Source organism: Schistocerca serialis, chromosome 3 (assembly GCF_023864345.2).
Source record: "Schistocerca serialis cubense isolate TAMUIC-IGC-003099 chromosome 3, iqSchSeri2.2, whole genome shotgun sequence".
In the NCBI taxonomy this organism is placed as follows: Eukaryota; Metazoa; Arthropoda; class Insecta; order Orthoptera; family Acrididae; genus Schistocerca; species Schistocerca serialis.
In genome coordinates, this window is record NC_064640.1 from 161246879 (window position 1) to 161271616 (window position 24738).

Sequence of the window (24738 nt, forward strand, 5' to 3'; positions counted from 1 at the left end):
AAATTTTTGCCGATTGCTGAAGATCTTTAATAAACGGCTGTTTGTGCTGAAACAATACGCCAAACTTAAGCCATTTAGTTTCTTTCTCAAACTAAAGGTTTGTTTCAATCCTGACCTCACTTAAAACTTTATTTATGTCCTGTCTATCCTTAAAAAGATGCTACACACACACACACACACACACACACACACACACACACACACACACACACACACACACACACACACACACAGCTCAGTTATTTTGTGAGTTCGTGCGTGGCACACATGGGACCCAGAGTTATTTCAGCCCATTCTTCCTTCCTGGGTTGCATTCCCTTCCCCGTGCTCCTCCCTCCCTGTCCTCACTCCTTCCCGAATGCCCCCCTCCATCTCCTTTGTGTTCTTATTTATTTCATCCTGGCTATCCACCTTGTTTCCTGTATTCCTTACAGTTTTGTTCCCATTGCCCTTTTTTTGGTGTTTTTAGTCCCCCTTTTTGAGCTTGGACCCCACTTCTAAATTTTCTTTCCATAGTGTGAGCTGTTTGGAGACGAACTTGCTCCCTAGCTGTTTGGGGACAAACTTGCTCCCTAGCATCTGTGGTGTGTGTACCTCTTCCCGCTCCCTTCCACCTTCCTGCCCCCTCTTCCTTCCTTGTCATAGCCCACCTCTGCCCTGCTGGATTACCAACACGTGTAGCCAGTCTGTGTGGTAGGGCTGTTATATAGCCATCGGGCTGAGCCCCCTGACAACGTAGGGATCACACTTAAGATACCTGAGCTGTTTCCTCTCAATGTATGCCCAGGAGTGGTTGCTTGTCATTCTGGAGCATTGGAACTCGGGGAAATGGCTGTCCTGTCAGTCAGCCCTTGCTGTGGCTGGGTGGCACCCATGGGGAGAGCCCCTGATCAGAGTAGGTTGTATCAGGGTGGTTACTTTGTGTATGAAATGTATCAAGCTCCATAAAAGTGGCTGTTCTTCTATGGCCATATCCCTAGCTGCTAATGGATTATTTAATGCTGCTGCTTATGACCCTGCGGCCTTCCCTTCACTGGCTACACCCTAGGAGGAGAGTGAAGCTCGCCAGCTTGGGGTGAAACACTTTCCCAACTACCTGGTATGTACTAGCACTGACAGGAACACATTTGTCACCACAATTCTGTTGTTTGTTGAGAAGAATATCGAGGAAGAGTTCAGCAAATGGAGTCTCTCAGTAAGATGAGTGAAGTGGACACCCACTCAATGAGCGGAGCCCATGTGTTCAGACACTGGTGTGTGTTGTCCTGACTGTCACTCTCCACTCTCCACTCTCACAAGATTGCCCGGCTATAAGAAGGAGAGAAAGATACACGAATAGAAATCCCTTGATTGTTTCTCACACTGAAGGTCATCAGAAATACGAGAGACTTTAACCTGTCTCGATGGCTTCTACCTTTGCCACTGTTACGTCCTTTCTCCCTCCTCCCTCTTCCTTACCTCAGTCCTCCTCCCCCCCTCCCCTCCCCGACCAGAGAGGTGTCCCCCTTCTTCGGCCCCCACCAGTGATGGGGCTTCCTCTTGGTATCCCTCCCCCACATCCCTCAGGCCAGAGGCCTGCTAGTGCATCTCAACCATAGGACACGTAGTCTGTGTGCCCAAAAGTCACCTGCTCTCTTTCAGTTCCAGATCTTGCAGAAGCCAGTTCTTCCTCTGTGTCCTGCCCCCCCTCTCCCCCCCCCCCCCCGACCTATTAAAGAAAAGAAGAAAACAAACCTTCCCCCTGTGCCACTGCAGGTGCTCTCTCCCTCCACACAACCTGATTCTAACTTCTTATTTAGGGATGTCACCATATCGTCATTGGTGTATTCCTGTATCTTTCTCTCCGTCTTATAGCCGGGCAATCTGGTGAGAGTGGAGAGTGACAATCAGGACAACACACACCAGTGTCTGAACACATGGGCTCCCCTCATTGAGTGGGTGTCCACTTCACTCATCTTACTGAGATACTCCATTTGCTGAACTCTTCCTCGATATTCTTCTCAACAAACAACAGAATTGTGGTGATAAATGTGTTCCTGTCAGTGCTAGTACATACCAGGTAGTTGGGAAAGTGTTTCACCCCTGCAACATGATTGGCTCCGGCCCATTTGCCTCCGATTTGGATACCTGCTCCATGCTTATTCAGTGGAACTGTAATGTGTACTACGGTCACCTCCCAGAGTTGCAATCCATTATTGCCTTTTACTCAGCAGCTTGTGTTGTTCTCCAGGAATCTCTTCCTGGTCCTCACTCACTGACCTTTTTTGGGTTTTGTGCTTTTTGTCAGAACCGGTCTTTGCACATTGGTCCATTCTGACATTGTTAGTATTTGGAAGCAACTTCATACGACATTGGAAGCAGTCGGTGTCCATGTTCACTTTGGCTCTGAAGTCATGGTTTCCAATCCCTCCCTCTCGATGGGCCACCTACACCGGCTGCCCTAACTATTCTCCTTCAGCCACCCCCCTCTCCCTTCCGCCTGCTTAGGGATTTTAATGTCCATAACCTTTGTGGGGCAGTGCTTCTTTGTCTAGTTGGGGGGCTAGTCATTGACCAATTTCTTGCGGACTACGACCTATGCCTTCTTTTTGATGATTCCCCTACTCATTTGAGTGGTTGGTCTTTCCCCCCCCCCCCCCCCCCCCCTTACACTAGTTGCCACATGATGACCTCTGTGATAGTGGCCACTTCCCATTGATTCTCTTGTTCCTTCTCTGCCTTATAAGAAAGGAAAGAAGATACAAGAGTATAAGTCCCTTGATCGTTTATCTTACACTGAGGCCCATCAGAAATATGACAGACTTCATCCTGTGTCGATGACTGACTTTTACCTTTGTTACATCCTTTCCCTGTCCTCCCTCTTCCTTACCCCAGTACTGCCCCCCCCCCCCCCCCCCCCCTCTGCTCTCCTCTCCCCCTCCTCCCTGCAGTTCCCACGCCCACCCCTCCAGGGTGTCGCTCCCCCTTCTTTGGCATCCACCGGTGGTGGGGCTCACTCCTGGGACCCCTCTGCCTGGTGTCACAGCCAAGGGACACACAATCTGAGGCCCCCAATGTCACCTGCCGTGTCGGTTCCAGATCTAGCAAAAGCCTTCTCTGTCCTCCTTGAGCTATGAAAGAAAAGAAGACACACAAGTCCCAGGATAAGCGGTGGTGGTGGTGGTGGTGGTGGTGGTGGTGGTGGTGGTGGTGGTGGTGGTGGTGGTGGTGGTGGTGGTGGTGGTTAGTGTTTAACGTCCCGTCGACAACGAGGTCATTAGAGACGGAGGGCAAGCTCGGGTTAGGGAAGGATTGGGAAGGAAATCGGCCATGCCCTTTCAAAGGAACCACCTCGGCATTCGCCTGAAACGATTTAGGGAAATCATGGAAAACCTAAATCAGGATGGCCGGAGACGGGATTGAACAGTCGTCCTCCCGAATGCGAGTCCAGTGTCCAGGATAAGCCCCTCCCCCATGGTCCCAGAGGCACCATCTCCTCCATTGCAACCAGAGTCTGACTTCTTATTTATGGACGTCACCCACCCTTGTTGGTGATGGATGGTGACCCTGTGGTGTGATTGGCTCCAGCCTGTTCTCTTTCCATGTGGTACATGCTTCGTGCTTCTTCAATGGAACTGTGATTGCTATTACTGTCACCTCCTAGAGTTGCAGTCACCTATTGCCTTTTACTCGGCAGCTTGTGTCTCATTTTACTGATACTCACCGACCCTTCATGGGTTACATGCTTTATCGGAACTGGGCCGGTGCTTTGAGGGCTTATAATGGCGTTTGCACATTGGTTCATGTGGATATTGTTACTACATGGATCCCACTTTATACCACATTGAAAGCAGTTGCCATCCAGGTCCACTTGGACTCAGTGGTCATGGTTTGCATTCTCTGTCTCCATCCTAACAGGCCAACTACATCTGCTGTCCTCACTATCCTCCTTCAGTGACTCCCTTCCTGCTCCTCAAAGTTTTTAATTCCCATCACCAATTTCTTGTGAACCACAACCTATCCCTCCTTAATGATGGTTCCCCCTCTTCATTTCAGTTCTGCATGTGGCACTTTCTCTGCCATTCATATCCTGCTCTCTCCCCTCCCCTCTCCTCTCCTTCCCTTCCCTTCCCTTCTTCCTTCCTTACACTCATTACCACATGATGACCTCTGTGATCATGACAAATTTCTTTTGATTCTCTCATTCCCTTCCCACCTCCTGATGACCACATTAGCCCGCTGGGCTTTCCATCGTGCTAGTCAGCCTCTATATATGTCCCAGGTCATGATTATACCTTCTTTGTCATGTTGTACTGATGAAGTAGTGCATGATCTATCTGATAAGATAATCCACACTTTAATCAAACAAACCAAATGGGTGTGTTGGGACTGCTTTGCGTCTTCTCTAGGTTCTTTTCTCCCTTTGTCATGGGTGTGGGCTACACTCCACACCCTCAAAGGTGGACGGTGGCTGTCTTCCCCGCCCTTTCAGGTGGACTTTGTACAGATCCATCAGTTCTCGTGGAACATCTCACGACCAATTTTGTGACTGGATCGGTGTCAACCTCCTATCCAGCTGCCTTCCTCCTCTGGAAACAGCAGGCTGAAGCTTCCCACATGTTTTTCGTCCCTTACAGGTGGAATCAGACAGTGAAGCTTCTACTGAATGGGAGCTTCTTCTGGCCCTCTCCTCCTTCCATGATTCAGCTCCTAGCCCTGATTCCATCCATATCCAATTGCTTTAATACATCTATCCTCCACAATGACAATATGTCCTTCAGGTGTTTAATCATATCTGGCTCCAAAGCATTATCCCCTCTCAATGAAGGGGCAGTATTGTGGTTACTGCCCATAAGCTCAGCAAGGATTCATTGTGCCTTGATAATCACTGGCCAATCAGCCTGACCAATGTCCCCTGCAGGTTACTAGAACGATGGTGGCTTGTCAGCACAACTGGGTCTTTGAATCTCAGGATCTTTTATCTCCTTACCGGTACAGCTTTCGGAAGAGACAGTGTCCAATGTATCATCTGCTTTGATTGGAAACTGCAGTTCAGCAGGCCTTTTCTCTGTGTTGCCATTTTGTTGCAGCTTCCTTTGATGATTGTAAAGCATACAACACGGCTTGGTGCCATCAGATCCTCCTCACATTCAGTGGGTGGTGTCTTCGGGTGTCCCCACCCCACCCCCACCCCCTCGCCCCTCCCCCTTCAGATTTTTATTCATGAGTTCCCTTCCCCTCCAGTCATTCGGAGTCCAGGTTGGCACTGTTCTCAGCTCTCTGCAGACCCAGGAGAATGGCATTCCACATGGCTCTGTATGAAGTGCCCTTTTTTTTCTCATAGCTATTAATGAGTTGTGGCCTCTGAAGGGCTGTTGGTAACCACTGCTCTGTGTGTGGATGATTTCTGTACTGGGGTAAGCTCCCACTCAGTGGCCTCTACGAGATGACAGTTCCGGGATGCCATCAGGCACACTTCCACGTGGACACACTCACACAGTTTTCCATTCTCTTCCCTTAAGTCGAGAGTGGTGCATTTCTGTCACCGTACTATGGCCCATACTGATCCAGAGCTCTACCTCGATGCCCAACACCTGAGCGTGTTCCCCTAGTTCGTTTCTTAGATATTCTTTTCAACAAGTTTACTTGGTTGTCCCATATCTGTCACCTGAAGGTTGGCTGTTTTCATAATGTTCAACCCTTCTCTGCCTTTACTGGGCACTAGTTTTGTCTCGTCTGGACTATGGTTGTCGAGTTTATGGATCAGCTGCCCCTTCCACGCTGCTCCTCTTGGACCCAGTTTAAAATTGTGGTATCTTTGTAGCCACTGGTGTTTTTTACATTAGTGATGTCGATAATCGTCTGGTGCACCCTGCAATCCGGAACCCTTTAGATTCACCAGTCCCAGCTCCTGGTTTCCTATGTGATTACTATCTGCTCTTCCGTTGCTGCCCCCCCCCCCCTCCCCTGCCTGCCCTCGAATGGGTTTACCAATTGGATTCTACCTTGCTTCTCTCTGCTCTGACTTCCATCTCCTCCCCTTGTCCTCTTCGCCATGTTCTCTCCTGACCACACCCCTTTGGTTAGTTCCTTGGGTCTGGATTCATATGGATCTCTTCCAGGCTCTGAAAGCCTCCATCACTCCACTGGTGTTTTGTTGTCTGTTATGAATGCCCTTGTAGGAGTTCCAGGATGTCTGTGGGATATGCCTTCATGTCTTGTGTTGTCACAGAACAGCATCTCATGCCTGCCATGTATGGGATGATTATTGTGGAATTGATGGTCGTCTAATGGGTCATCTCATTCATTAAACATTCTTCATTCACCTGAGTCTTGTTATGTATGGACACAACGAGGGGCTTTCAGGCTATTGCTGTCATCCTTTGGTCTTTCCAATCCACGACCTTCATGCTGATCATGGTGATTCTGCTTGTTCGGTTGATTTCCTTTGGATTCCTGGCCGTGTAGGTATTCCTCTAATGAACTTGCTGATCATCTGGCTGGGGTGGTGGCCAGCTAATCTGTGACCAGTTCTCTGTGACCCCTTTGGGGTCAGAGTAGTGGCATTATATCAAATCCCTTTTTTGCTGGATTGTGGGCTGACTCTTAGGAGGCTACCCCCCCCCCCCCCCATCCATTAAACTTCATGCAATCAAGAAGACTCCCACCATGTGGCGTTCTTCCCCCTGCCTCATCCTGCGGGACTCAGCAATCCTCTGCTGTCTTTGTATTGGCCACCTAAGGTGACCCATGTTTTTTTCCTCTGCAATGAGCTGCCTCCCCCCACCCCCCTATTTAGTTGCAGGGCTCTCCTCATGGTGATCCATATTTTGCCCCACCTTCCTTGCCTCAGGTGGTAGCAGTCAACCCTTGAATTGTTAAGTCTGTTCTCGGTTTTCTTTGCGAAAGTGGTTTGTACTCTCAGAAATAAGTCCTTGATTTTATTCTGGAATTGGAGTCCATCAGTTAGCGTAAGCATTGGTTAAGGAGGCCTTGACTGTGCCTGTATACTGGCCAGATTCTGCCTGCCTTTTCCCTCCACTTTGTTCGGTCTGTCATGCAGTTTTGTTTCTCCTTCTCTTTTGTCTTCTTCCCCTGGTGTTGTCCTCACTGTCATGATCATGGTATGGTGTGGGGATTGGGATGGGTTGGTGGCAATGCTGGTGCTCCAATGTGGGTAGTAGTCTCTGGGGCACCACTGTTCTCCCAGTTTCCTCCCACCCACTCTCGTGTTCTTTCCTTTTCCTGCTGCCCTGTTGTTCTATTTACCAGTTTGCCAGCTTGCTTTCCCTTCCCCCTTAACTGAATTGTGCTCTTCGTGTTGTTCCTCCCTTGACTTCTGCCGCCTTAGATCATGGGACCGAAGATCTTGCTGTTTGGTCCCCTTCCCAAACCAACCATCCCACCCACCCTCCAGTTTCCAGTTGAGATGAAGGCCACGCATTGTGGCATGCTGTGACACATTAACCTTTAATTTTAATTCTTTAAATAATATATGGAATGATGGCCAATATCCTGACCCTTTGAGGAAATCGACAATGATTCCACTTATTGAACTGAGGAAGGAGCAAGCACACCATAGCAGCAGATGTAGTGTTGCTCTTACAAGCTGTGCAGGAAAGAAGTAATAGTAAGTGATCTCAACTTCCACCTTATCTGGACAGTCAAATCTAGAAACCATATAAATTTCTTCCATAGTAGGTGCATACAATATAATTGTACTCTCGATAAAGTTACCATACTGGAGACAGCTATATCGAAGACATTCCTACATAATTTCTCACTCTTTCACAGGAACTTCCTTTACTGTTATGACAGGCTTCATATTGATGTCTTCGTGGTTAGGGATAGGTGCTGTGCTGCTTAGATGACTGATCATCTGACTATTATGTTACAGTGTCTTAGTTTGATATTGATTGATTGAGGTTTTGAGGTGGACATTTTTCTTCAAGCTTAGTATGCCCTATCTAGTTAGATTTTCCTTTATTAGAGAGCTACCATGTCACTGACCTCCATTCTACAAGGTACTTCACAGCTTTGGCTATGTTGGTGTGCTTGGTAGTGCTGACACATCATTCTAGGGATATCTTTAACTGTGATAATGAATTTGGTCTTCCCGATGTTGTTCAATAAACATGTCTTCTTTGCTGTTAAATGCAGTGCTTGGAGTTGGGTAGAAGCCTCTTGCATGTCATTTGCAGTTAAGTCGTAGCATCAGCAAAAGCCAGGGGTTGGATTCCCGTAAGTTGTCTGCTTTGATTCTCATCCTTAATCCTGTGTTCACCACTATAGATCTGGTCTAGTCCCAGATGATTTTTTTCCAGGACAGGTGCTGCAAGACAGTATAAGGTATCGAGAGCACACAGGAAATAGCAAAAATAATCAGTCTATATTCATCAACCACTTAATGAACAATAACTATAATGCAGAATGAATGGAGTTAGCGATGAAAATTTTACACAAAATGCCTAAAGGTTTAACAGTGAACATATTTGAAGAGAGAGAAATCGACATACACAGTACAGAGCTTTGATGGCCCCTTGGGTGAACAGATTGATGGACACACATAACTACCCGCAGACACATAGATTACAAAGGTTATATATAGAGCCTGGGATGATAACATAGCAACTGTGACCATACAGCATCTTTTGCCAACTGTAACAACTGTCAAGTTCGGCAATAATATGTCAGATTATAAAAATTACAAGAAAGGACAATTAACAACTGGAGCAATCCATAAAACAGTTTACGTCAGTCCAAAACCTATACCACGTTGTAATAAAATACAGAGTGACAGTGTTTCATTAATTGCCGACATGATAACTAGGTATGACCCACATATACTCCATTTTTACTGTACTTAAATCGCAAGTAGCATCTAAACATAGACAATGTAGCCTAAAACTGGTAACACTGGTCATAGACTGTGATTGTGTTTGAAATAAAAATCTTAAATACAGTATTTCTAAATATGTTGTATGTTTTTGCATATGCATTTGCATTTTCTGTTGTAGGCGTGATGTGCACATATTCCAGCAAATTGGAAAACCACCAATACCTCTTACAAAACATGGTTATCAGGAACAAATTGTTTTATGTTATTCATCAGAAACACATTATGATTCTGTGTACCTGAATTCCTATATTAATAATGCTGGATTTTGCCAGTGTAAGTATTTCAACAAATTAAAACATAAATAAATAATCTTTCATAAAAAGCAGGGCTTATAGCTTTGTTCTCTTTCCAGCAATTGTTTATACAATACTCTATTCCAATGTTTTTTTGATGAATGATGTAAGCACTGCTGTAGAAATAATGTTACGGAAGTCAGTGACTGCAAAGAAAAAAAATTTTGTGGATTTTGAGGACACAGAGAGGTGAGTTAGTACCATCTGTTAGTGTAACCTTACTTTCAGAATTTAACTACTATATTTATTCAACTGAATCTGAAAGTTGTGAAATGGGTAAACCATAACCAAAATTACCCAGAGGAATTAACAAATCATTAAGGAGAGAATTTTTTCTTTCATTTTTTGCATAGCCTTAGAATTGAGCACTGTTAAATAGAATTTTTATTCTTATTTTCACTCTACTACTTCACTAACTTCATTCTCCTTCATTGTTCCCTTTCATTTTACCAATTTACACTATGAGAAAGTAACGTATGGAAGTATTGGTGCATTCTTTGAATTTAAGTGTAATTTTGAATTTTAAGTGTAATACTGCTCAATCACAACATAAGTGTGGTTAGTCAGCAGAGGTACAAGAAGTTTCCAGGTCTACTTTAATGATATCCTTGATGTAATTTTACTGTGATCTGTCTTCCTCAATAAATTTCATGGCACAATTATTACATGCACTTTTCTTTTTCCAGTCTTAATGTGTTTACAAATTCACCAAAACCGGAGACTATCGAAAATGATGAATTGCTTAGCAACATGAAATATTTAATTGCATGTGGACTAGTTCCATTTCCGTACAAGGTTGCTAAGGCATTAGATCCAAATATATACAGAAATGTAGAATTTGATGCCTGGAGTGATATGAAAAGAGGTAATGTTAGTGTTGGAAATTGTGTTTCCTTGCAGTAGAGCTAAGCAAATTAATTACTAAATAAAAGCATTAATTTGTTGGTAACTGTTCTCAGTGTCTGTTTTTAAAAACTTATAACTGGAAACTACAATATTCTAACCTACCTTTCAAGTTCTCTTCCACCTCTTCTTTTCCCAGTGCAGCTCCTAAAATCTCTGAACATGTTTCCAGGCACCAATGACTGCAAAGTGCCTATCTCATAATTCCAGTATCTGTGGTTCTCAAATAGGTATTCAAACTGTCCTCTTTCTTTGTCACTGTTTCCTTGATCTCAGAATGACATTTTATTGTTTTCTTCTTATAAACCTCCACGTCATTGCTACTCATTTCTGCTTGCCATTTTCAGGAATATCTTCTTAATTGTATCCCACTTCATCTAAAACAATGTTACCTCTACCCTCACCAATCATCACTACTCTTTTAGGGTTCATGTAAACTCTTCCCGGCGGAGGTTCGAGTCCTCCCTCAGGTATTGGTGTGTTTGTCCTTAGGATAATTTAGGTTAAGTAGTGTGTAAGCTTAGGGACTGATGACCTTTGCAGTTAAGTCCCAATAAGATTTAATACTTCCTAGTCTTCTGTGTTCATCTTAATTTTTGTCAGTTCATTCGTTTCTCCTTCTTTTCATTGTATCTATTAACAAATAAAGATTGTGCCCTACCTGTACTACAACCCTCCCCCCCCCCCCCCCCCCCCTCCCCTCTCCCCCCACTGTCCTCCCTGTCACAGCTCCCACCTCATCCACAAATTGCTTCAGTGGATACTACAGACTTGTGCTAGTATGTAATCTATAATAGAGAATTAAAAATGATGTCCTCCAAGTTTCGTTTGTAGAAATATATAATTTGTTGTAGAAAGGGTTCTCGGACAAGACATCATATGTCATTGTGAAAGCTCCACAATAGTCATTATATGCTTGTTGCACCTGAAAATGTCAGTCAGTTATGCATATGGAATAAGTGGCAATTTCATGATGACATCAGATATCTTGCACGAGAACCATTGCTCAACTATACTCCGTTACAACTACTGTCAAGACTTTTTTCAAAATCTTTGACTTGCTTATTTAGCTGGAGCAGCCAAGTCCCCACTTTTCACTTTTTACCATTTTACATGTTTCTCTCATAAAATGTAAGGACTGATGACCCAGTAGTTTAGTCCCTTTAAACACTTCATGATCAACTATATTGTGATTAAAATTACTTGATAGTTGACATCTGTCACTTGCCGCTACAGTGTTGTCACATTGGCTACCAACAACCGTTCTCTCTCTCTCTCTCTCTCTCTCTCTCTCTCTCTCTCTCTCTCTCTCTCTCTCTCTCTCTCAGAGAGAGAGTGACAATGACAATGACCATGACCCCTACACTAAAACAGGCAGAAACAGTGATGCAGGTTATGGTTAATCAGTGGTTATTGAAATTCAGGACACCAGGGCCTGCAACAACTGACCAAGGCACCAACTTCAATTATGCTGACTGTTGTGCATAACGAAGGTATGAACCAGTGCACTACAGCCACAAGCGAATAGTAAAACTGAAAACGTTTCAAATACAGTGGGGAAAATGTTAATTTATTATATAAATAGTAGCCACAATAATTGAGACATCTTTCTACAATTTGTTGTGGCTGTGTGCTACTTGAAAATTCACAAAAATGTCCACTTACTCTGTAAAAGTTTGTCTGGAGCCAAAAATGCTCTCCCCTTTTGAATTAGGCCAGCCTACTCTGTGTGATGATGTATCATTTGTTAGAGATTTTGTTGCAAGGTAAAAAAAATGTCATCTGATTAAAAAAGATGAATACAAGGGCCCTAGAAAGATAAGCAATTCCTCCTCTCTGTTTTGGGTGCCTTCCTAAGTACCATTTCGAGCAGTTGGTGATGCTACCTAATTTATTTTGCTTCACCAGGGACATTGTCAGTTAGTAAAGATGACTTCTCTAGTTAATGTCAAGCTACAACTTCCGACCCGATGCGCAGTTGTGCATGGGGGAAGAATTTGACCATTTCAGCGTGAACCATAAGCACTGTCTAAATTACTGGCAGTCCCTTGTGGAGAAAGAATGGAAGTGGTTGAAGATAGAGAGACATAGAACTAAGCAAGTGTCAGCAGTTATTCAGGTGTGTACACATGCCTTGAGGCCACGAGGTGGCCTTACGAACTAATGTTGGTTGGTTTTATGAGAAAGGCTCAAGAAAAATATTCTTGTTTAGCTAGTAAGTGAAAACAATTTTCAGGTGAAATTTGTTTGCAATGCTAGTTGACCCATAGCAGGTTTTCTTTAGTTTAGAAGAAAAACAGCAATGCTACATGTGCATGCACACCAGACTTTGGCATTTAAGTTTTAGGTTCAAGAGTTTTTATTCAGGGTGTTTTCTTTGACGGTTGAATTATTTAATATGAGGAATTTGAGGAAGTTCTGCTCTCCACCATGGATTCACTGCAGTGCCAAACTGGATGAGTCACTGTCTGCCCCCACAAAACAAATACCTGCTGCCGTGCAAGTACACATTGTTAAATGTGTGACAGAGTGCCTCAGGGAGGTTATTAAAAGTGAAACCAGATTCTTTCAAAAGATAGCATTACACTAGATATTGTCAGTACCAAAACCAGCAGTTATCATTTGTGCACCTATTACTAACCAGATCACTTTGGCAGTGCACAGAACTGGAAGGGCAGAGTGTGCTTGTAAATGGTACACAATGTGACATCTTGGAATGTGTCTTCTGGTTACGTGCCACTATCACCAGAACCACACCCTAAACACCTATTACTCATTAATCTACCTGCTGCACCTATACTTTGGGATCCTGTCCAACTAAAGCCACTTAAACGGCACACTAGACCTAACCCTTCTTTTTTACTTGGACCAGATGATAGCAGTGCAAAATGGTCACATGACTATGGAACTTGTGCTCAATCGTATCAAGAAATATCAAACCAAACACTGCCATCATATTACCACCATAGTAATTAGCACACCAGCTTCCTGCATAATTCTAATAATATAATAAGTATTGTGTACTGCCACCTCAGATGTAGAATCACCCAAAACCCACCTTTCTTCAACTTGTGGGTTCATAGTAGATATTTCAGGACCAGTGAAGAAATGACTCAACCACAGTAAGTGAAGTTAAATTGTGAAAATGGGGAAAAACATAAGTGGACCTAGATATATGTGCTTAAGCATCACAAGAATGAGATACTGTACATACTGTAATATGAAAAGGCAGGAAGGACAACAAAGGGGAAAAGTTCTGAAAAAGTGTTACACTCTGATCTTGTGCAGTAGAACGTAAAGTGTAGAAATGATGGTGGGAAAAAAGTGTCTCTGTTTCAACCACACTCTTGAGCAGTGAACGGGGGCTGGATTAATGTAAGGAGGGAGGAAATGCAGGAGCCTAAAAATCTAGCAGCATGAAAAGCAGCCCAGAAACAAAACGAGGTGTCAGCTACAATTAGCCAGACAGTGCACCCACTGATGCTGAAATTCAGCAGCCAACACCTGGGAGAGGAACAACACTTGGGAATCTTTGACAATTTCACTGGCTGCTGTATAACAACAATCAGACACCGGTTGTCGACCTCCACTCCAAAGGTTTCCAGGTGACACAGAAGCATGGCTTTTCTGCAAACTCTGCACTGGACCACAATATTTAAACCCTCAGACCTAACTAGTTGTCATCTGCAGAGCTGGTTTCTACTATGACATTTAATCAGTGCCAGTCATTATACAGCTACATTTGCTATCTCCTGCCGTGAAGCAATGACCACTGTCCAACTGCTTGAGCTTCAGCCTTTACCACATGCCGCCACCTCCACAGTCCAGGCCGAGCCATGAGTTCCAGCCAGCTCAGCAATGGCTACTGTGTGCTGCTGCCCTCCAGCCTGCAGCTATGTTTTCATCACCCAGGTAGTCCTGCTGTAAATGTGTCACTTGTATGAAAATGTTTATATTGGTGTGTTTCAGGTGCAGCCCATCTTTGGAATGTCTACCAAATGAAATAGTCACAAGCACAAGTATAACTTTAAAAAAGTCATTAAGAGTAAAGATATTGAAGGTGTTACAGAAATTTAAAAAATGCACTAAATAAAATTTCCTTCTTACAAAGTGTGGCATCACAAGCATACATCCTCACCATCAGTACTCAATTGTTGGAGAGTAGCCATTACATAACCTAGCTACCAAAATATGCAGCCAGGTGGCATGGTTATATGGGTACAGTATCATTACTAGCATCCACAGAAATAAATGAGCAACTTGATAACAAAATAGTACTGGAAATTTGTAAGAAAATGGGAACAAAGGTCCGTATGTAAAATTAAATTAAATACTTCAAAATTGTATATGAAAAAGTGTGTTAATGCATCACATGGTTCATTTTAGGCTGGAAGGGAAGGGGAAGAAAGAATAACAGGAAAGGGGGAGAGGGAGGAAGGAGGAGCATACTGGGGCGGTGACAAACCAATTGCAATTCATACAAAAAACCAAAATCCATAAAGCAACAAAATCATCCTAAGTGCTCAATGAAATACACATCCAAGTAGCGTGGTGGTTAAGGACAGACATCAGGGATGGGGAGAAGCATGTTTAGTATGTAAATGGTGGCACTACACTGACAGTATATTTATACACCACTGAATTAATTAGTAATCTAGCAAACACTGTTAGATCAACAAAGTAAACTTACTTAGGATTATATTGTTCGCTTTACATACTTTGGTTATTTGTATGAATTGTGATGGTTTGTTTCTGCCCCAATATGCTGCCCCCCCCCCCCCCCCTATGCCCCACCCCCTTCAACCGCTCTTTCCTTATCCTGTTGTCTTTTCTTCTTCCTTCCCTACAAGCCCTAAATGAACTATGTGATGCAGTAATTCAGTTTTGTATAAATAATTTAGGATTATTGTATTTAATGTTACATATAGATCTTCATTCCCATTTCTTTACAAATTTACAATACTATTTAGTTTTCAAGTTGTTAATTTATCTCTGTGGATTTATTAGCATTAAGTAAACGGGTAATCCCAAAAGTAAGGTCTCCTATTTTTTATAAGTACATAGACCTTTTTATTTCTACAATGGTTTACATCAGTTTACAGCTTGAACATTTAGCTATTTTTTGACATAATCACCATTTCTGTTGATGCATTTTTGTAGATGCTGTGGCAGTTTTTGTATGCCCATGCCATACCAGCTCGCTGCCATGCTGTTCAGGAAGTTATGAACCTCTTCTTTCACCTCGTCATCAGAGCTGAATCGCCAGTGGGTACCAGTAGGAGGAGAGTGTGTCTTTAACAGGTCCAGCATGATTGTATTTGGGAGTGAGGCAAAAGATACGGTGTTTGGAGAGGACTGATAATTGGGTGGGATGAAGACTTTGCAGGAAATGTTTATTACTGTGGTTCTGTTCTATTTAGGTTCTGCATTCTGTGTGGTTGTGGGAAGGAGATTTTGAAGGCGTGGTAAATGTAGGTCTGCAAAGCATGGTTTGTTGACTTTGAGGGGATGTGAGGGAGGTATGGAGGCTCTTGTCTGAGGTGGTGGTTAGTGGTAGTCCAAGATGGGGGTAAGAGGTGGATAGGTTTGAGAGTTTTTTGAGGTGGCATTGTTCATGCTGCTCTAGTTCTTAGAAGGCAAGAGTATCAGCATGGGAGATGAGATGTAGGCATTTGTGACTGCAGAACAGTTGAATTCTATGAATGGGGAGGAGGTATTGGAAGGTGGTTTGGGCCTGATTTATATAGTTTTACAGGACTCTGTTGGTGAGGGTTATAGACTGACAATTTGAACAGATAAAGGTCATTGTGGAAGAAGGATTTGCAACCAGAGGTGGGTAATTTGATGTTAAGGCTATATGGGGGATGCTCCATGTGCTAGGCAATACTGCAGGAACAGTATGTGGGGGCTGAATTTGGGATACAGATAAGGAAACTTTTCTGTATTGGTACAAGTGGTGGGAGTAGGGATCCATTATGATTTGGGGGACAACATGGAAACTAGCTATACATTCATTTAAAGAACCACAATCCACCACCTAAAAACTGATATTGGCCTTATAATCATTCTTGCTGACAAAGACTTCACCATTGTGGTTTTGAACCACAAGGATTGTCTTGTGAAGGGACTCCACCAGCTATCAGATTCTTCCACCTGCAAACCCTGCCACAGTGACAATTCCTCAAATCATTAGGCCTATCCCAGAACCTCTCCCTGGAGTCCCCCCCCCCCCCCCCCCTGCAGTCCTACCTTCTATGTGCTTTCTGAAGTTAATAAACCCAACTGTGCCTCCACTGATAGAATCTCTGCTGTAGTGGATCAACACCTTCAGCCTCTTACTCGTAACTTACCCATGAGGCACCAATCATTTCCTCCACACTCTCCCCTCAGTTCCTCTTCTTCTACCACATGGTGCCAGCTTGTCGCTACTGATGCCACCTCCTCCTACACTAATATACCCAAAATGCCCATGGTGTTGCCACTATCAAACACTACATTTTACTATGTCCAGATAACTCCAAACCTGCAGCCTCCTTCCCAGTCACCATGACTAGCTATATACTCACCCACAGTTACTTCTCCGTAAAGGCATCACTTACAAACAAATCCATGATACAGCAATTGGCACCCGTATGGCGCCAATCTTTCCATGGGCCATCTAGAGGAATCCTTCCTAACCACCCAGAATCGCAAACCCCTCATCTGTCTCTGGTTTATTGTTGATATCTTTGTGATCTGGACTGAGGGTAATGACACACTATCCATTTTCCTCAAGAACTTGCACACCTTTTCCCCAGTTCACTTCACATGGTTGTCCTCAACCCAACAAGCTATCTATCCCTATGTTGACTTCAGCCTCAAGGATGGCTATACCTCCGTCCATATCAAACCTACCAACCCCCAGCAAAGTGTCCACTTGGACAGCTGCCACCCATTCCATACCAAGAAATCCCATCCATACGGCCTAGCCACCTGTGGTTGTATCACCTGTAGTGAAGAGCAGTCCTTCTCCAAATATACTAGGGTCTCACTGAGGCCTTCACAAACAAAAATTACCTACCCAGCCTTGTACAGAATCAGATCTCCAATGATTTGTCTCTCTAGTTATGTACCACCTCCCACACACCCACTGTCCAGCCAGAGGAGCACTCCCCTTGTAACTCAGAACCACTGAGGACTGGAGCAACCAAATCACATTCTCTGCCAGGGTTTCAGCTACCTCTGTACCCTGAAATGAGGAATATCCCACCCATCACCCTTCCCTCCCCTCCCAGAGTGGTATTCTGCTGACCACTGAACCTACGCATTATGCTTGTCCATCACTACTCTAACTTTGCTTCCAACCCTTTGCCTCATAGCTCATGTCCCTTAAATAGACATAGCTGCAAAACTTGTCTCATACATCCTCCTCCTCCCACCACCACCACCACCACCAGTCTGGTCATAGGCATCTCTTATCCAGTCAAAGGCAGGGCTACTTCTGAAAGCAATTGTGTGAACTACAAACTAAGCTGCAATCACTGCACTGCTTTCTACATAGGCATGACAACCAATAAGGTGTCTGTCCGCATGAATGACCTGCCGACAAACTATGGCCAAGAGTTAGTGGGACCAGCCAGTTGCTGAACGTGCTGGCCAACACAATGTGCTTCACTTAAACTTCTTCACAGCCAGTGCAATCTGGATCCTTCCTACCAGTACAAACTTTCCTGAATTGTGTCGATGAGGATTTTACCTGCAATATGTCTTATGTTCCCTTACTCACATGATCTTGACCTTCTCTAGTTCCTCTCCATCACCCAGCTATCCCCTTTGCTGCTCCCATCCTGCACCGACGCACCCACCAGTCTTTTTCCTTTTCTCTACGTCTCCGCTTTCCTGCTGCATTCCCTAACCCCCCCCCCCCTTTCCCCCACTTAAACTTCCCAACTGCACTTAGCAGCCCTACTATGTCCCTCCCAACATCCTGGAAAAAACAACATGTATTATGCATTGTAGTCTTACTGCGAGATCAGTTTTTGTCATATAGCTATTATCAGTACAATGGAGTAAGCTTGTGCCACTCAACTCCCATAAATAAGACACTTTTGCTTTATTTGCAAGTTGAATAATTATTTTTTGTAGCTCTCAGTTTTCAACAGCAGATTTTACATTTGTATGTAGCCTCTTGTTTCTTTCCCCTCTCGCTTAGCAGTTTTTTTTAAAATTAAAAGTAAATGAAATTTGGTGTTCGAATGAGTCCATTCAGTCCTTGTATTTTTGAACATGATTATGTCACTGAATGTGGGACTTAGCTGTTTTTATGTTGGTTTTTCTTTTTCTGTTAGACAAAAAATATGGAATTCTTCAAGGAAATGAACTTGGTGAAGGCGTCAGGTGCTTGGTGAAACTTAACCCAGAAAAACTATTTTATGCTTACATACAACATATGGAACCAGATGAGGGACCAGTTGTTGTGTATGTGGAAGATCTTGCAAAAATGTAAGTGTGAATGCCGGCATAATACCCCAAACAAATGTAAGGTAGGTAAACGGGTAAGTTGAGATACTAGACCTGCATACAAGAAGATACTCATGTAATTTATAATTGCTTAGAATATCTTCAAAAAAATAACATTTTGCAAGAATGTGTAAACAATTGCTACTGTAGCCACAGCTGTTGAAATATGTGCTAATATCCTGTTTTCAAAGTACGTCGTGGACATTCTGCAATAATTGTGGGTTATTGTAGGTACCACAGTTAACTTCGATGGTCATCACTGGGTACAATAGTTTGGTTCAACACACAGTTCAGTGGATACAGGTGCATAAGGAAGCTGGTGTAACCAGGATCATATGGAACATATGAATGGAGCGGGGGGGGGGGGGGGGGGGGGGTTTGTGCAAAATGAATTTATCATCATTCTCTTGCCTAAAACAGCTTGCCAACTAAACAATGCAGAAGAGATGCAGTGCAAAACCTAAGATGTCGTTGATGCAATATTAAATGGCATTTTACTCTATCATCCTACAATAACTTAATTTTGTTTCAGGTGTTTAGTAATAAAATACTATTTACAACCACATAGTTTTTTTATTAAAACTCCTTTCTTGAGAACAACATTGCAGTTAACAGGAGTAGTACATGTGCTTTAGGTGACAACTTCCTTAATCCAATGAATGTTTCGTGGTAGCCAGTAAAAACCCTTTACAACAAAATTTTCATCAAAGACTGCAAAAGTGGTTACTCTATGTAAATTATGTTTCAGGTAAATTGTAGTTAAGGTAAGAGCAATGTATTCCTGTATATGGAATATTAATGATAGTTTTTGTGGTCCAAAGACAGTTTTACACCTGCAGAGCTCAAAATGACGAAGTGAATATGTAGATATGTGAAATGAGTGGAAAATATAGTACAAAAACATACCTTTTTATAAAACATGATTTAACTGTATACATCAAAACAGGACATCATGGTAAACAAAAGGGATTTCTGGGAAAGAGAGAAAAAGAATTTGGCTTCTGCTGCTTATTATTAAATCTTTACACGAATACTGCCATCCCTCCCTTCTCAACAAAAAAGATTGCTGCTTCTTCTTTCCTGAAGTTTTGGTAGTGTATTAATAATATTGAAAAAGATATCACCTTCACATAAGTATGTGGTAAAGAAATGGCATTGAAACTTTAATAGCCTGTTGGGGCAGCCATTGAAGAATGGGGTACAACCACTTACAGATTGGGCTGGGAAGGGGGGGGTCAGAAAGAGCCAATGGCAGCAGCAGAAAAATTGGCTCACCTCCAGGATAGTGTCCTGGCTCCCCTCTTACTCAGCATGTATACCAATGACCAACCAACACCAAATTAAATGACCTATTTCCTGTGACTACCTGCTCATCGCAACTTGGGGAAAGTTTTGAGGAGGTAGAACAAAACGTAAGCATCATGTCAGAATATTATCGCAAAAAATTCCATCGAACCAAATCCATTGGACACAAGTCAGCACCTTCAATCTTCACCCAAAACAAGCAAATCAAATGCTAAACGTAACTTGGAATGACATCGCTCTGTTACACACAGGTAAACTTACATATGAGAGTGTGATACTGGACTGGTCATTGACTTACAAACATCTCTGTAAGAAGACACACCAGAAAGTAGCAAGAAATAACATGCTGAAAAAAAATATCGAGTGGCAAATGGGGAGCAAGATCAAAGGTTCTGCAAAGCACTGTCTGGCACTGTGCTCTTCCATGACAGAGTATGCTTGCCCAGTGTGATCCAGATTTGTTCACAGGGAAAAAAGGCCAGTGTAAGCATATATGAGACATGTTGACTAATAACTAGCTTTATAAATTATATTAAGTGCCTGGATTAGAGATCCCAACTCACGAAGGCTGCTCACAACCACATTGAGAAGATTAAGTATACCTTTAATGAGTGTCATGCCTTGTTTGATGCTTCCAGTGGGTATGAAAGACTGAACCAATAACTCACTGAACTTCGAAAAGACTACTCCACAGTACAGAAGATACTGAGTGGCAAGAGCTTGAGATGGAAGATTTGGAGGAACCTGAATCGCATCAGAGTGGGCACAGCACAAGTGAGGGCAAACTTGAGCAACTGGGGCCTTATAGATGAGAATGATGAGAGATGTGATTGTAGTGAATATCAGGACATGAAGCATCTGATAACACTGTTCCAGTAAGTGTACCCCCCAATTAATTATAGTAGGGAACCAGCAAAGCCTGATTTTGTGCTGCAAAAATCTTTATCTTCAGACATGAAAAAGTAAAAAAAAAAGTATCTCATGGATGCTGGTGATTTATGATGTAGGGCACTAAACAGTATCTCAGGAAGGAATTTGAAGAGTTTAACTGTGGGTAGGAGCATGTTGGGGAACTGTGGATAAAGTTTAGGATGGTAATTGACAAAGCACTGAGAATGGTGTACATATTAAAGATCTTGATTGGAGGGACTTGCTATGATATACAGTCACTGTAAGGAGACTGTTAAAGAAATGGTGAATACTGCACAATAAGTGAAAATAAAACATATATCTACAGATAGATAAATGCTAATTATAACACATTTGGCTGTCAAAATGGCTCTGTGTGAAGCTTTAAATGACTACTGTAGCAGATTGTTATTGGAAAGAGATTTCACAAAATGCAAAGAAATTCTGTCCAAGTACTCGCTGTTGGTGGCACCAAAATTAGTGCCACAGATATTCGTGAATAGTGTTTCTTCTAAACAGAGGCCATGGTTTTTTGGCTGAAGTTCTAGATTTTAATTTTTTGATAGGTGGGGAATTGGTGTGACACCACTTTAGGGACTGTCTTTTTGTCTCAGGTGTGTAATGAGCCAGCCATGTTTCATCTCCAGTCCTTACAGAGCTCCTAAAATCTTCTTCCAGTTCAAGTCCCTTAAGAAACTCACTGGTGCTATTTACTCAATTTTTCCTGTGCTGGTTTATCAGCTTTTGGGAACCATCTTGCACACAGTTTCTGGTATCCCAATGTTTCTGTGAGTGTCCCGTGTAAGTTCCAGAGAGTTGTGAAACTATTGCAGAAATTTCATCCACTGTCAGTCAGTGGTTTTTGCAGATAGTTTTTGCACCTATAAATCAGTCAAAATGGAAGGTCTCCCCTCCTCTGTTCATCATGAACATTTGTTCTGCTTAGACCAAACTCCCTACACAACTTAAACATGCACCCTGTTCATAACTTCTTCATCATAAACCGTTTTGATTGGTGTAGAAGTTTTGGTAGGTTTTTATTACTTCCATGAGTAGGAAGCAGATTACAGCACATAGCACGCACCTAGTGGGATTCCTTACCAGCATCTTTCCGCAACTGGACACAATAATGTAAGTTTACATACTACTGTGTTCCTGTGATGATTGCCCTGGACAGGAGATCCCCTCTACCACACATTGTTTCCAACCCTCAAAAAACAAACTACCACATTGTGTTATGGTCACAGTAAACTTACTTTCTGAAAATGGCTCATATTACAGCCCTTTATCTACCATTACTGTAAGGATTATAAACACAGAATTTGACAAATTATAGCACACAAATAGGCATTTGAACTGTCTTCTCTGCACACAAATGCAGTGGGAAGAAAGGGAATCAGGACTCTGGGCAATGGCCATCCTACCAGGTGGCCTTTGCTGTGGCTGGGTGGTGCCTGTGGGGAGGTCCCCTGGTTGAAGCGGGTGGCATCAGGGTGGATGACATGCGATGAAGCATAGCACATCATCCCTTGCTGGTGGTCAGACACTAGCGTTCACGGGCTCAGTTCAACCTACAGAAGTACGACCCCAAATCGTTCTCCTACCTGGCCACACCATGGGAGGAACATTAGGCTAAGTATGGCAGTGGCTCTTATTCAACCTGGTACCTTGTATGCTCAAGAGCTGATGGGGAAGCTTTCATGATGATGAAACCTCAGTTTTTTGTTGAGCATTTAGGGGCCAAGTTTGGAAAGGTGGAGGGCTTGTCCAAAATGAGATCTGGGTCAGTCTTAATCAAAACAGCATCCTCTGCCCAGTCACAGGCGTTACTCGCTTGTGACAAGCTGGGGAATGTTTCTGTAATCATCACGCCCCATAAGAGCTTAAACATTGTCCAGGTTATCTGGGTATCATATTTCACAGGGACCTTCTTGAGCAGTCTGACAATGAGCTGCGTGCCAATTTCGAGTGGCGAGGTGTACATTTCATTCGGTGTGTCCACCAGGGTCAGAGGGATAATCATGTTGCCACAGGTGCCTTCATCTTGACCTTTGAGGGTGATACATTATCCGAGAAGGTCAAGGTGATGGTCTACCACTGTGATGTAAAACATTATATCCCTCCCCCAATGTGGTGCTTTAAATGCTGGAAGTTCGGCCATATGTCTTCCCGCTCTACTTCCAGCGTCACATATCGAGATTGCGGACACCCATCATATCCCAATACTCCATGTGCCCCACCTCCCATCTGTGTCAACTGTGGAGAGCACCATTCGCCTTGCTTGCTTGCCTGACTGCATAATTCTCTAGAAAGAAAAGAAAATCATGAAGTACAAGACCCTGGACCGACTGACCTACACTAGGGCTAAGAGGAAATTTGAATGCCTACATCCTGTACGTATGTATGACATCGTCTGATGCCACCGCTACAATGGTTCTAGCCTCCATCAGCTCTGCTAACCCCAGTCACCTCACAGAGCTGGAAGACTACACCTGCCCCCTTGATGGTGGTGGGGGGTGGGGGGGGGGGGGGCGGCACTTCCCTCGCTGTTGCTTCTGTACCACCTACTTCAGGAGCAACACGCCCCCCCCCCCCCCCCCCCCCCCCGCCCCAACCATCGGATATATCAGTCCCCACTTCTGCACTGGAGAAGTGTAAATCTTCTTCGGCTTCTCTCAGTATGAATGGGTCACTCCCTTACCAGGTTTCTGCTAGTGGGAAAGATGACACCCGCCAGTGGCTGAAGAGCCCAAAAGCAGCTGGTAATAGGGCTTCACACTCACCCTCAGTCCCGGAGACTGAATCAGTGGTGAAGGCCTCTCAGACAGAGGAACCAAGGAGCAGTGAGAGGAATCGAAAAAGAAGATCCCAAAGACCAAGGGAATTGCAGTGGCACTGACACCACCGCTACCTACAAACTCTGTGTCTGCGGATGAGGTGGAGATGGTAGCGTCTGCTGAGGACCTAGATCTCGCCGGACCCTCAGACACAGTGGATATAGACTGCTCAGGCAAAACATCGGTGGCAGCAGGGGACTCTAAGGTGTAAACTGCCTCATTGAATGTTCCATACCTTCCCAGTCTCACAGTGTCTTCGTCCTCCAGTGGAACTGTGGCGGTTTTTTCCACTGTCTGGTTGAGCTACAGCAGCTGTTAAGCTTTACACTTGCCTTCTGCATTGTCCTCCAGGAAACCACCTCCCCAGCAATGCGGGCCCCGGGCCCCTGCCCTCCGTGGCTATAAGGGATATTACAGGAACCATAGTGACTGTAATCAAGTGTCAGGTGGAGTTTGCATTTGTGACCTAAACTCAGTCTGTAGAGTACTTGTGCCCTTTCAAACCCCTCTTGAAGCTATGGCTGTCAGAAAAAGGAATACGCAGGAAATAACTGTCTACAATGTATATCTTCCACTGGATGGTGCAGTACCCCTGAATGTATTTGCTGCACAAATTGATAAAATCTCCCAAAAGTTGGGAAGGTTAAGGGAGTTAAACATCCATCCATAACCCCTTGAGGGGCGTCACCATGCTTTCTGGCCGAGGCAGAAGTTTCGAAACTTTGTATCTCCGTTTGATCTATGCCTCTTAAATACTGGGGCCACCACACATTTCATTGTGGCTCGTGGTAGTTACTTGGCCATTGGTTTATCAATTTGCAGCCCAGGACTTCCCCCACCTATCCACTGAAGAGCACATGACAACGTATGTGATACTGACCACTTCCCCATCTTCCTGTCACTGCCCTGGGATCAGGCCCATGGATGCCTGCCCAAATGGGCTTTAAACAGTGTGGACTGGGAAACTTTCACCTCTGCTGTCAGTGTTGAATCTCGCCCACATGGGAACATTGATGCGATGGTTGAGCGGGTGACTACAACAATCCTTTCTGCGGCAGAAAATGCGATTCCTCGCACTTTAGGGTGCGCCCGGTGAAAGGCAGTCCCTTGGTGG

The 24738-nt window shown here is 43.8% G+C and overlaps 1 protein-coding gene across 1 annotated transcript in view; it reads left to right on the forward strand.

The window, feature by feature from the left end:
- LOC126470727 (protein ovarian tumor locus-like) overlaps nt 1-24738 on the forward strand; it is a 257945-nt gene that overhangs the window by 204346 nt on the left and 28861 nt on the right. Inside the window, exons 5-8 of the mRNA XM_050098731.1 lie at nt 8997-9151; nt 9231-9360; nt 9858-10036; nt 18402-18555. Coding sequence (XP_049954688.1) covers nt 8997-9151; nt 9231-9360; nt 9858-10036; nt 18402-18555 — 618 coding nt within the window. The remainder of the gene's footprint in view (nt 1-8996; nt 9152-9230; nt 9361-9857; nt 10037-18401; nt 18556-24738) is intronic.